The sequence below is a fragment of the Gymnoscopelus braueri genome (assembly GCF_963280865.1).
Source record: "Gymnoscopelus braueri genome assembly, chromosome: 6".
Lineage (NCBI taxonomy): Eukaryota > Metazoa > Chordata > Actinopteri > Myctophiformes > Myctophidae > Gymnoscopelus > Gymnoscopelus braueri.
In genome coordinates this window covers 44,995,380-45,009,829 of record NC_137607.1, presented here as the reverse complement: position 1 = coordinate 45,009,829, position 14,450 = coordinate 44,995,380, and the positions used below count along the sequence as shown (strand labels likewise).

Genomic DNA, 14,450 nt, shown 5'->3' with positions numbered 1-14,450 from the left:
CAGAGGATGGGTTATTTATTGAGCACATTACCTCAAAGAAGTAGTCTCCACCTACAAACCTCAAGTCGCAACCATCGCTCTACAAACACTAACCACTCTCCAGCCCCCCCCCCCCCTTTAGGGGGGGGGCTAAAGTAGGGCTCGGCGCTAAAGTAGGGGGCTAAAGTAGGGCTCGGCGCCCTACTTGAGCTGGGGACCCCCTTTTGCTTTTGCTGCCTCAACCCAGTGGAATGCATTCCCCAATACTCTCAGAGAAGCCCCCATGGTCCAAACCTTCAAAACCGCTCTCATAACCCACCTCTTCTATATGGCTTTCCCCAGCTAACTGCACGCCCCCCCTGTCTCAACCTTCCCACTTTTTTTAAAGAGTTTATTACATAGTCTTTTGAAAGGCAGCGACAAACAGATTCTAGGGACTATTTTTTTATATTATTATTATTACTGATCAGAGCGCGGGGTCAAGCCGAAGGCACCGCGGAGGAATGGAATCACAGTCTCCATGGTGGTTGCTGGGAAGGAACTTTTCCCCTGCGCCACCCGGACCTTCAAAATATTTTTTTTAGCACATGAAATAACGCAAAGTCAGCAGATTCTGCCAATATATAAATATTATAAATGATATAATATATCTGGTCCATCATTGATGTGTTACACTGACATTGCTAACCTATGAATTTCTGTGGCTTCTTTCAATTTCTAAAGGTTACTAAAACATGAATAGAGCCATTTCACCTTCCCACCAAATATAAGTACCAGGTCTCTGTTTGTTTGTTTAATACATTGGCAGAATCTGTTTTGTTAATGTTTGTCCATGTGCTAAAACATTATATTTTTCACCACCCTAAGAGAAAAAGACACTGTGTTTCCCCACCCAAGGACCACAGCAACAACTGATCAAGCTGCCCTGTCTGACACTATTTGGACCCCAGTACAAGCCAAGGTTCTACCAAAGTTCAACATCACTTTTAAGGCAGTTATTTATATACCGTAGTCAGGTTGCTGGTGAGTTCATTGGAAGGTACAGTATAGTATAAACCACATCACTCACTACTAATATAAAAGCATAGCTAGAGAGGTCCAGAGAGACGTTGAACCAGTGGAAGACTTTGTGGGCATACTGTATTAAAATCCTCCTCTCGGGGTTCTCGTGGCAGTGGTCTGGTCGTTGCTCAACTTCAACACAGACTGTGTGAGGCATCTCATCCATGGGAATCGAACTGTGACGGCACGCTGCGGTTATGGACACGTGGTGGGGGATGATGTGTAATGGGTAATAACAGCTTACAGATGGGATACAAAACGAACGACTCACAGGCTTAGCCAGAGGGTCCCTGCTCAGTTTGGTGAAGAACGCCGTCCTGGGAAAGCCCATGCCCTCCACCCCTTCTGAAAATAATAAGAATCAGAATCAGAATTACAACTTTAATTACTTTGATGATGATACGACGACGACAACGATGATGATATATTTTATACTAATCATAATCATACCTAGGCATAAATAGAAATATTATTCACATGAACAACTAATTACAATCACCATCATCAACATTATTACATATACTGAATATATATATATATATATATATATATATATATATATATATATATATATATATATATATATATATATATATATATATATATATATATATATATATATATATATACACTGTACGCTAAATGTTTTGACTCATTTTACATTAACCATATGAACCCTAGAGTCCCTATTCTGGGGGCGACCATTCGGCTAAAATAGCAGATGTACAAGCTTGTAGATCGGCTATTTGGTGTAGAGAGACACAATGAGGGGGGGACTTCGTATAGACCCCTGGGGGACTGCGGTCATCTGTAAATATATAGGGTTTACTGTAAGTGGTTGAAAAACAAATCTCCAAGTGCTAAAGGGAAACCAACAGACTAATGAGCTGTGATAGAGTGGAGATGAAGTCATCTCTCCGTCTACTGTTGACTCCCTGGAAATTCTGACGGTCTAACTAGTATCTGAGTGTCTGCCTTTAATCACAGACAAATGGGATGTCATTACCGTCAGCTGAGAATCTGCTACATGTAGGTCCCGTTCACTTGGCTAAAATGTGTGATTATGAACATTTATCACAACTGTTACCCTTAATCGTTTTACGAGAAAAAAGGTCTCGCAGGAATCCATCACATGACGTTATGCTAGAATCTTATAAACCATGTAATGGGTTCCCAAACTTTTACAGGTCGAGACCCAAGAGAGAAATTTGGTGTCTCCCCGGGTCCCAAACTTACCAAAAATACATTATGAATTAATCACTTAAGCCCTATTTTCTAAATAGTGAATAATAACAGTTCTACAAGCTCATAACGTAACGCGATAAATATGGATGGTGATAGAGAATCGGATTCCGAAGTTATTGAGAATCGGGAATTCAACAAGGTTTTGGTTGATCAATCCTCTTTCTCTCTCTCAATTGTAGCTGGACCTGGTGTAATGTGACGTCATGTCTCTGGAGACGAAATTCGTGTCATTGAATCAAATCACTGGCACAAACATATGTCGTTCTAATAAAGCTTTTGAAGAATTTCTTGCCAACTACCAGTAAAAGGCTTGCGTGTGCTGTGCATATCGCTTCAATGTTGTGCATCAGCTGAAGACAATGAAAGCGATTGAGTGCCCCAGTTTCGAACCAATTTCCCAACAGCTACCAATGAGAAAAGGATCGATAGAGGGATCAATAAGGAATTGGATCGATAAGCAGGATCGATAAACATGAACGATACCCATCCCTAGTGATAAAGCTTTCCACATGTTTTGTTCCAAATGTCCTGTGTTGGAAGGAGACCTGACTGAAGGCCCATTCAGGCAGCCAATTAATGCAGTGGTTCTCAAACGTTTTCCATGTCAAGGACCCCCAAATGTATAAGTATTTGGTCGCGGACCCCCGCCTGAAAAAACTAAACAATTCCAAACATTTTCGATATTTTTGAAAAAAATCTAAACTAGCATATCTACAAGCTCATAGTGTGAGCTTTTTTTTAAGCTATTTTTGAATGGCTAACATATAAATGGATAAAGTGGTTAAAATGATAGGGACTAGGGACCCCCTGGAACCTCCCCAAGGACCCCACTTTGAGAACCCCCGGATTAATGTACCATCCAGTGAAAGGCGGAAGGCTGTATCTGTTCAACTGATATCAAGGGAGTGGCTGAGATAATAATAACATTACACATGACATATGGTGGACAGTTAAAACTAGTTTAAACCAGATGTTCCCCCCCTACTACATCTCAGACCGGCTCCCCACAGTGATTCAACCTATCAGCACCTCCACTCGCCCCCTTCCATTACCCTAACAACACTGTAAACAACACAACCACTTCAGTGCTGTTTTATATTTGGTCACACAACTAACTAGCCGACCGGCATTTTGCTCTCAAAATAACCTTACCGCAAATGTTATCTGTGTTATTCTGGAAATACATGGTGTCTGACAGAGTCCCTGTTTACTCAGCCAGTCCAGTCAGCGCTAGACAACTTTTCCCAAACTGAACACATAGAGAAACAAAACTTAACTGTTAGCTCAATCTCATTGTAATTAATATTAACAATATACATTTGATTTTTCTTATGCCAGATTTTGCTACTACCAAGTCTGCAAACTGCTAGTCTAGCCAATTAGCCTACTCTACTCTGCCGAGTCTGATCAGCACAGCTGATTTTTATATTTTGATTAGTTTCTTTTGAGAACGGCTAGGTGTGCCGTCATGCTCATTTGAGCACGGGTAGAGAGCCTATTTCAACCGATCAGATTACTTGGTCGGAACTACCTGTTGTATAATATCTCATTGACTAATACTTTGACTGTGATTTGAGTAAATTCAGTCAAGCAAGCAACCAGCCATCGACCATTCAACACCATACAAACCTACTGTAGCAATTCCCCCCTCCCCCCCTCACCTTTAGCGAACTGGCACACAGCGCCTCTGGACGAATCACAACCGTCCAAACCCCAGCTCCCGTTGACGGGGTCAAAGGTGACGCACTCCCCAGCCTGGGGGGCGTGTACCACCTCCAGGGAGAAGTTGTGATAGGGCAGGAAGCTGGCGTCTAGCAGGGAGTACAGGAACGGGTTGATCAGTACAGTGGTGTTATCACCTGGTAAGGGAAAGGGTAAAGGGAAAAGGGGTAAAGGGAAAGGCATTCTGGATTGCTTCCTAGTTCTACTTTTCCGTTGCGGTAGGAACACAGTTTCAAGTACTCGACTTGACGAACACATAACATTCCTTCAAATGAAATCACACAAATAGGCTTATTATAGGCTATAATACTGTATGTTGAGGAGTCTGGCTAATAAATACCAATTTCCTGTGTACAAGTATCCAGGGATGCAGTAACATTTTATTGATAGACCGAAACCCATGGTCAAAAATGAACATTTAACTTTCCCAGCAGCCAGTACGTTTGGCCACTACTTTTTACTTAAAGGAGTAGTTCTCCCAAAAAATGACTTATTTTCTATCAATAACACACCCCATGAAGCCTTGAATTCATGGAGATTTGCAGTCTCCTAATGAGTCTCCTACTGACTGATGACCTGGTCAGCAAATAATTGGCTCAGGGATGCGACAAAAACTAAACAAATCCCCATGAATTTAAGGCTTCATGGGGTGTCTAATTGGTAGAAAATAAGGCATTTTTGGGGGGGAACTACTACTTTAAATGTAAGAAAACAATCTGGAGAGAGAAATAGCATCTGGTGTGTACAGTCACTGTCTGTATGTTGAGTGTCTTATATTGCTAGACGCGGGGCCGAGCCTGGAATCCTATTAGTCACGGGGGACCACGTTGTCAGAGAGCAAGAAGCTTGTTTTGAAGGGTGGAGATCCAGCATGACGCCACACATGAAACATTTACAACAACCATTTAGGGGCCCGACGTTTGCCAATTACAACTTGGCCCAAAGGCTCTCCTTCTCAACGCGGAGGGGGAGAGAGAGACAGAAGGAAATGTGGGAACAGAGAGAAAGGGGAGAGAGAGACAGAGGGAAATATGGGCAGAGAGAGAGAATGTGTGTGTGTGTGTGTGTGTGTGTGTGTGTGTGTGTGTGTGTGTGTGTGTGTGTGTGTGTGTGTGTGTGTGTGTGTGTGTGTGTGTGTGTGTGTGTGTGTGTGTGTGTGTATGTGGGGGGGACAAGGCAAGGGATAACCTGCATATGGTGCTGGATATGATAATGTGACTGTATGTCTGACACATCAGTAAAATATGTGCGTGCTTGTGTGTGTGTGTGTGTGTGTGTGTGTGTGTGTGTGTGTGTGTGTGTGTGTGTGTGTGTGGGGGTGTGTGTGTGTGTGTGTGTGTGTGCACTGTGGGATGAAGAGAAATGGAACTCACAAGCATCACGTGATAACTGCACTAAATGGTGGTTGAGCCCCCACTTTTTCCTTTTACCTTGACAGGGGCCCTGCCCCCACAAGCGGCCGAGAGAGGATTCGATTTCCAGTGCCGTGCCGCTCCACTTGAACGCCAGGCCAGAGGAGACGGGTGAGCAGTCTTTTTCCATGGCGAGGATCTCGCTGTCGTTAAGCGTGCGCTCCCAGATGTACAGCTGGGTGATGCTGCCGGAGAACGACTCGTCTCTCTTGAACGCGCCGCCGAAGCTGTCCTGCTCCTGTCCCACAATGAACACGCCGTCGGCTCCGATGCCTCCTCCTCCTCCTCCCAAGGAGATGTAGAGGCCCCGCCCCCTGGCGGCCGGCAGCCCGTCCACGTGGAGCCCCCACTGGCCGCCCTGCTGGCTCCAGGAGGCGCAGACCGAGTGCCAGGCGCCGTCGTGGTCGAAGGTGTCGTGGTAGCGGCCGTGGGCGCCGTGCACCAGCAGGGCCAGCTGCACGGGCTTCCCCAAGGTGAGGCGAGCGCGCAGCTGGAACTCGTTGATGTACGTGGCGGTGGAGTAGGAGAAGACGGTGGAGAAGCCGACGACTTCCGGGTTGAAGCGGAGCCAGGAGCACACGGTCACCGACGCCATGGTGGGGAAGGAGTGCAGGAGGCGCGCGTTCAAGGTGTCCGACCGCCCGGAGAACTCCAGGATCAGAATTTCCAAGGAAGCTGATTGAAAATAAATTAAAAGAAATTCCTCACAGAGAAAAGAGAAAGAGCCAGGCGTTATGGACAGCACAAAAGACTGACTATGATGACTTGATTTATGACGGACCTAACAGGCATAATGTTGCTGTATCTGTATTTATTTGTTGATGCTGCTTTTTGATTTGAAGTGGATGCACTAAACTGAATTGTTGAATAAACATACAACAGACAATAAACATATTAAAAGTTAAATCCCGACCCTGGCAGAGTTGTCACGCCCAATAGCGAAAATAGCAAATCTACAAGAGCACAACATGTCATATCGCCATGTGGTGTGATCTTGTAGATCTTTGAATTTCTTTGAGATGATTTGCCTATAATGGCATGAGGTTTAAAGTAAAGTAGTTTAAAGTGGTTAAAAGAGACGGAACCTTATTACGCTACACCAGTTTGTGGTCTGATTTAAAACTACAATCCAACCCAATCATTAAACTAGTACATCTGCAGTGGCTGGAGGTGGTCTCCCTAGTCTTCCATTGAGACAGCTTGACCCTGGTGTCAGGTAGGACACAGACTGGTGGACTACCGTATGTCAATGAAGAGGGCTCACCTGATTGGACACTAGATGCACCACCATCTTTATTGTAGTTCAGACATTGTTGCATCGGGAGAGAGAGACAATTTTCGGTGAAGATGACAACGGACATAAAACTTATGGACTGTGGCTTTAAGTTGTAAACATGGGAAATACTTATTCACTAGAAGCTGAGAGGACTGGCAATGGCAGTGTTGTCGTGTGTGAGTGCATGTTTATGTTTGTGCGTGCACACACACGTGCGAGCGCGCGCGCGTGCCTGTGTGTGTGTGTGTGTGTGTGTGTGTGTGTGTGTGTGTTTGTGCTTGTGCGCTTGCGTGCGTGTGTGTGTGTGCTCGTGCACAGCCTGTTGCAGGACAAAGCACAATGAGCCTACTGTCTGCGCTGCCATATCAATACGAGCCATCAGAGACGACACACAAACGAAGGGTGAACTCACTCTTCAGATGTGTCATGACTTTCCTGGCGATCCACACGGGCTGGGAGATGTTCAGCGACATCAGGAAGCCGGTGAGCTCTCGGTTCTCCTCGGCGTTGGAAACCGCGGCGAGGGCCCCCGAGCGCTGGTTACACAAGCGCCCGGCGTCGTGCCATGGCAGGCGGTCCGGTACGTACTCGTAGTAGGACTCGTCGTAGGTGAGCACTGGAAACAGAAGGTTTGGAGTGAGCGGTTTCATGACCCTGTCTTCCTGACAGGGTCATGGCGAGCAGTATGGGGGCGTTTGGTTCTGGAAGGAGATAGAGTCTGCACACTGGTAATAAAAATAAAGCTTTGCTTATTTATTTATTGCTGTCAACGTTTCGATCAGTGTAGATCTTCATACAGTGTTTGGTTCCAGACCTCATACTCGACATCCCAAAACCATGCCAGATTTTTGGGTCCAATGCCGATCCCGCTTTTGGAGAGTCCTCGATAGAGCACCGATTATCTAACCTTAACATCTAACTTTAATTAAAAACTGAACTTTATTTATTTAACAACTTAACCACATAGACCCTACTGTATATACTTCATTGACCGGGGTTCCCCAGGGCTCTAGACTAGGAACCCTCCTTCCCCCCCTCCCCTACACCAAACATCTTCACCGAAAATAGCCAATCTACCAGCTCACAACGCTTTGCATTGAAACAAGTTGTCAGCTTGTAGAAATATACTATTTTCACAAAATGTTCACCTATTATGACAAGCCCAGAAAATGGATGCTAGGGTTCATGTTACGAAGCCTAAAAGGCTAACATAAATTACATTTTGTTCAATGTTCAATGCCAAAAACACAATCAAATCGTTAATCGCAATTATCTCTATGACAATCAATCAACTTAAATGTAATCGTGACAGCCCTAGTTACAAGGAGAACCACCACCATATGTTTACGATGTAATCTCAGCTCTCTGAAACCATACAGATCTCAGATATTGTTCCAGACTTTTCTTTCGTTGTCACCCTTCCAACGTGGCAGAAAAGTCCCTTCTAAGTAACCATCGATAACCACACTCCAAACATGCAGTGACAGGCCCTGAAATAATAGAACGAACACACAGTTCCAACTAGGGCAGAGGATTAGCCAGTTCATGATTCTTTATGAGCTAAATATGATTTGTAGAATAGAAAAGGAGCTCTGAAAGATGGCTGATCACCTGCCAAGGTTGAAAAGACGCAATTATCTGCAAAACAGATAATTTTTTTGCCATATATCGGACCCTGCTTGTTCCATCTCGGTACTAAGGTTTCACCAAATTATCTTCTAAGCTAAAATTAATCATGAGTTCATTAAGCTAAAGTTATCCTCCCTAAGCCAGCCCGGTCACTCTCCCATAACTTATGAGCTCCAGAAAAGCCCCATCTCACATCTTAGCCAAGTATTACATTTCAACAGTGGTGGAAAAAGTATTTAAAAAAATTACTTAAGTAAAAGTATCAATACTGCAATATAGAAATACTCTGTTACAAGGAAAAGTCAGAAATTCAGAATTTACTTGAGTAACAGTACAAAAGTATTGGTATCAAAATGTACTTAAAGTACCAAAGTAGAAAGTACTCATTATGTAGATGTCCCATTTCACAAGTTTTCAAATGTATAAAATGTTTAAAAATCTTTTGAAAATAGCAGATCTACAAGCTCATAATGCGCGCATTGTGAGCTGGTAGATCGGCTATTTTCAAATGGTCAAAATGTACATAGGGCTGAAGTGGGTAATGTATCTTTTGTCATAATAATCAAAATCTACAAAGTAACTAGTAACTCAATTTTTCAAATAATTCTAGCGGAGTAAAAGTATAATATTTGCCTCTGAGATGTAGTGGAATAGAAGCAAAACTGCAAATTGGAAATACTCCAGTAAAGTAAAAAATACCACAAAATTGTACAGTACTTGAGTAATTGTATTTAGTTACTTTACACCACTGCATTTCAATTATAGAGGACTCACTGCTAAGCAAAGCAGCAAGCCTCCTGCTTTCTCAGACCTGAGTTGAACCGACCGTTCCTTCGACGGCGGTTACCGTTTGACGTGATCTCAGCCGAGCAAGGGGATTAATGACTGGCGACCGATTCTGGGGGGGGGGCACGGGGTGAACCCTAACCACAGGCTATTAAGGCCTGTTAAAGTGTGGTGAAGTCATGAGATGTTACAATTACAGATGTCATCTCCAAGGCAAACTAAAGGCTGAGAACCGTATCGTTTAAAGCTGTGTAACGTTGGTTTCTGTGGCTCCGAGCTGAATCTTCAGGGCTGTGATGCTGCTCTCCAGAGCGAACGGGGGGGGGGGGGGGGGGGGGGGGGGCGGGGGGGGGAGGGGGGTCTCAAAATCAGTGGAGAACTTCTCACTCTGTCTGGACCACCACCAGTGGTTACTACTGGTGACCCATGTGACATTTCAGTTAACAGGGTAGTCTTTACGGGTCCATTTGGTTCCATTCGTACACTCGGTCATAGACCCATAAGGGTCTATTTGTTTCCTAAGTATCAGCCAAGACAAACAATGGAAGAGCAAGACAGCCCGACTGGCTTTTACTTCCCGTATCTATGTGACATATGTGGCCCGCCTCTTTGAGACCAGAAGTAGGTTGGAACGTGTACACAGAAGAGTGTTCACGGTCACTCTTCTATTGGAATTAATAGGCTCCAACCTGCTTCCGGTCTCCTTAAGAGGCGGTTACCTATTTCACAGAGAAGTTGGGCAATCTTTCTTCTTTTTTTTTCCTCTTCATTTTGGCTGCAGCAGATTTGAACAGGAAAATACACCTTTATGAGTTTCCCGTTCAAATCTGCTGCCGAGCCAATCAAATGATGCTATAGAAAAATGACACCTTCTGGAAAAACCTGGGACTTCAGTTAAGCTGGGGGACCCCCCTAGAACCCCCTCAAGGACCCATCCCATGGGGGGGTCCTGGACCCCATGTTAAGAAGAACCAGTGATAAGAGGACACATTGACACCCTAAATGATGGTATACGTGGTAATTGATGGAAAGGAGATATTTAAGGTGTCTTACCTGATGTATAATGATGAAACCAAATCTGAAACATAATATCAAGTAATTGGTTTAGTAGTGTAAGTAGCCTACATTTTAAAAGTGTTATGTTTAAAGGGTTAGTTCAGATTTTTTTTTTTTTTTCTGTAGGAAATACTTACCATTAATGTAGTGGTTGAAAGGTATTAATTGATTGCCCGAGTCCCGTGGTCAGAGTTATGGTCCGGTTCTGATAAATATGAAGTAGTTCCGGTAGATTAGTAGATTTGGTGGGGGCCGCTCATTAAAAATAAATTAATTAAAAAAACTAGCGTCATTTGTATTGTTGACCTATTTCTACCATATAGAGCAGGTTTCGTCCAATTTCGACCCCTCTGTCACATGGTACTAATGTTTGTGTCCAGAATCACTGCGCCGCGGCAGCCTACTCACGCACAAAATATATGACACAAAAAATAGTATGTGACAGAGGGGTCGAAATTGAACGAAACCTGCACTATATGGTAGAAATAGGTCAACAATACAAATGACGCTAGTTTTTCATTAATTTATTTTTAATGAGCGGCCCCCACCAAATCTACTAATCTACCGGAACTACTTCATATTTATCAGAACCGGACCATAACTCTGACCACGGGACTCTGGCAATCAATTAATACCTTTGCAACCACTACATTAATGGTAAGTATTTCCTACAGAAAATACTCAACAAATCTGAACTAACCCTTTAAGTCTATTTTCCATACGTTGTCCATGCACCCTTACAGCAGTACTGTGTATCACTGTGTGTACCACTAATCCAGTGGTGGAAAGTAACTAAGTACATTTACTCAAGTACTGTACTTAAGTACAGTTGTGAGGTGCTTTTACTTTACTGGAGTATGTGCAAATTTCAATACTTTTACAACTACTCCACTACATCTCAGAGGCAAATGTTGTACTTTTTACTCCACCAGATCTGCTGTTTTCAACAGATATTTTATACATTTTAGACATATCATAACTTGTGAAACGGGACGTTCTGCATAAGTACTTTTGGTACTTTAAGTATATTTTGATGCCAATACTTACTGTACTTTTCCTCAAATATTGTTTTAATTCCCGGACTTTTACTTGTAACATAGTATCTCTACATTGCAGTATTGATACTTTTACTTAAGTAAAAAATGTGAGGACTTTTTCCACCACTGCTCTCTGCACAGCATCACAGTTCCTGCATAGTTAGTGCTACAGCACTTAATATGAATAAATAAAGTAATCATGATTTAGTCAATTTGTCAGCATTAACTCAAGAGGAAAAATCAGCCAGTCCCACCTATATAAACAGGGCATTACTGGTCTTAAGGCTCATTTTCACATCACAACATTTGTCTTCACTTGACAGTACAGTAAATAACATTTTCACGGCTCTTTAGGGAGGAGATGGAAAACACATTTACTGGGGTTCAGTGTGTTTTGGCCAGTACTCATGCTGTACTTTAGTACAATTTTGTAGTATTTTTTACTTTACTGGAGTACTTCCAATTGTCAATACTTTTACTTCTACTCCACTACATCTCAGAGTCAAATATTGTACTTTTACTCCACTACATTTATTTGAAAACTTTAGTTACTAGTTACTTTGCAGATTTTGATTATTATTACAAAACATGAACAGTAACCACTTCAGCCCTATATACTTTGGCTATTTGAAAATAGCAGATCTACAGGCTCACAGGTCGCTGTTGTGAGCTTGTAGATCTGCCATTTTCAAAGGATGTTCATACATTTTAAAAACTTGTGAAATGGGACATCCTGCATGCTGAGTACTTTTACTTTTGTTACTTTAAGTATATTTTGATGCCAATACTTTTGCACTTTTACTCAAGTCAATTTTGAATACCGACGTTTACTTGTAACAGAGTTTGATACTTTTACTCAAGTAAAACATTTGAGTACTTCTTCCACCACTGGTTCTGTAGCTACACAACATGTGCCTGTTTAAAGTAAACTACATCAAGGACACAGACAGGAGGAGTTAATGTTGGCCAAAACAAGCTACAATAATGACAAAATAAATATGGTTTTAATACTTACAAGCATATTCGTGCATATTAACCAGCAGCGCATCCTATAAAATGTGAATTAAAATGCATTGGTTAGGAAAGGCGAGTCAGTAACAGTTACAGAAGCCATGTGCATCTCTTTACGTTATCTTTAAAAACATGAAAATGACAATAAGTTGAAGAGTTTTGATAAAACACTGTTATTTTTCATTATATTTACCTGAGTCCTTCGTGTTTGTATTGATGAGTTTCTGCCCCAAAACTTCGCGCTCTTAGCTTCACTCCACCTCAGTCCACATACCGTGTCGTGTTGTTAGTAACATTTTAAACATTTCTTTATGGCACTATGGTAGGCTACTTTGACAAAATTCAAACGCTTATTAAAACGATAATTAATCCAACTTAGGACTTGGTTTGCCGTCCGTTAAAGTTAGTGGGAACCGCCTTTAGACATGAGAATGTATGGAGATGATGCAGAGAGAGGGAGGTTAGCTCGCATCGGAACCTCTCCCTCCGCTGTATGGCTCCGAGATGAGGTCCCACCGCGCAGGGTGACGGCAAAGTGCGACACCGGCTAAAATTGGCCAATATTGTTGATTCTTACCCTTTCCCGCACATTGTATCCAAAACATGAAGGTATTCCCCGCTGCTCTCAGATGTTTTACATTTTAACGGTCAAGAAAGCATAAGCAACGGGTTGAAACAAGCGTTTGAATCACTTATTTTGTCAGCCTAGTCAAGTGGCCAGTCAACCGCGGTCCGCATGCGCAGTACAGCTCCCGTTAAGAATGCATTGGGAAAACATGGCCACAGGCGGACTAAAAAAAGCGATTTAAACGCTTGTTTCAACCCGTCACTTAAAATGTCTTGACCTCTAAAATGTAAAACATCTGAAAGCAGGGGGGAATACCTTTACTTTTTGGATACAATGTGCGGAAAAAGGTAAGAATCAGTAATACTGGCCAATATTCGCCGGTGTCGTCATCTTCCGGCACCCTACGTAGCGGGACCTCATCTCGGAGCTACACAGCGGAGGGAGAGGTTCCAAACGGGGCTCAGAGGGAGGTGGGCGTTCCTCCTCTCTGATGCTCAGAGGTGCCAAGAAAACATGGCACTTTATTTATTACACACACTTCTGTACTTTGTTTTTAGCCCAGTGGTTCTCAAACGTTTTCAGGTCAAAAGGACCCTTACATTTATAGGCTATTTGGCCAGGGACCCCCATCTGAAAAAGGGGACCTCTATAGAAGCAAAGATTTGAGTTAAAAATGTCGCTTTAGAAATATATATAGGCCTATAGGCTAAATATATTCAAAGATTTTTCAAAAATAGCAACTTTGTGACCCGCTGAGCTTGGAGATCTGCTATTTTTGAATAGCCAAAGTAAATGGATAAAGTGGTTAAAATGATTGTGATGCTATGTTAGCTACTTTTGCTGGGGACCCCCTAGAACCCCCTCAAGGACCCCTGGGATCCCCGGACCCCACTTTGAGAACCAATTTAGCCTACTACTACAGCGGTGGTTCTCAAACTTATAATTTCAAGGACCCCCAATTTTATATGTAGCTATTTTGACCCACCATAAGAGATTTGTGTAAATGTAGTCCAAATGATGGTGTAAAGTAACTAAGTACATTTATTCTACTGTACTTAGTACAATTCTGAGGTACTTTTACTTTACTGGAGTATTTCCAATTCTCAATACTTTTACTTGTTCTACTCCACTACATCTCAGAGGCAAATATTGTACTTTTACTCCACTACAATTATTTGAAAACGTGGTTACTAGTTACTTATAGATTTTGATTATTACAAGACATACATTAGCCACTTCACCCCAATACACTTGAGGCGTTGTGTGCTTGTAGATCGGCTAAAAATATTATGAATTTTGAAAATGGTACATAAAAGTATAACGAATACCAAAACTTGTGCTTTTACCTTTAAGTGAATTTTGAATTACGGACTTTTACTTTAACAGAATTTCTACATTGCAGTATTAGATACTTTTACTTGAAATATGAGAACTTTTTCCACCACTGGGAAAAACCCTAAGCTCTTAACCCATACCATATGAATGTAGGCATGTGTGATTAGTAATGTATCAGCAGTTGTATGGTCGAACAGCTTTCATTCATGAATGGTTATAAAGTACCTTTACAGTAGGACATAGTATTGTAAACATAAGCACCGTTTCAATAAATACACAGCCATTCAAAAACAGTTGCTTTATTTGTAATTTTTAATGTCCACATTTGAAAC

General features: G+C 42.3%; 1 protein-coding gene across 3 annotated transcripts in view; it reads right to left on the bottom strand.

Moving 5' to 3' along the window:
* LOC308086316 (adhesion G protein-coupled receptor D2) overlaps nucleotides 1–12,633 on the bottom strand; it is a 168,902-nt gene extending 156,269 nt beyond the window's left edge. The window contains exons 1-8 of one of the 3 annotated variants that reach the window (XM_080429826.1): nucleotides 12,409–12,633; nucleotides 12,220–12,253; nucleotides 10,165–10,189; nucleotides 7,109–7,312; nucleotides 6,685–6,711; nucleotides 5,439–6,095; nucleotides 3,948–4,145; nucleotides 1,313–1,386 (exon numbers count right to left, since the gene is read on the bottom strand). In XM_080429826.1, coding sequence (XP_080285952.1) covers nucleotides 1,313–1,386; nucleotides 3,948–4,145; nucleotides 5,439–6,095; nucleotides 6,685–6,711; nucleotides 7,109–7,312; nucleotides 10,165–10,189; nucleotides 12,220–12,252 — 1,218 coding nt within the window. In that variant the 5' untranslated portion in view covers nucleotide 12,253; nucleotides 12,409–12,633. The remainder of the gene's footprint in view (nucleotides 1–1,312; nucleotides 1,387–3,947; nucleotides 4,146–5,438; nucleotides 6,096–6,684; nucleotides 6,712–7,108; nucleotides 7,313–10,164; nucleotides 10,190–12,219; nucleotides 12,254–12,408) is intronic. The other 2 variants (XM_080429828.1, XM_080429827.1) reach the window with 2 other exon arrangements.
* Between the last annotated feature and the right edge of the window lie 1,817 nt (nucleotides 12,634–14,450).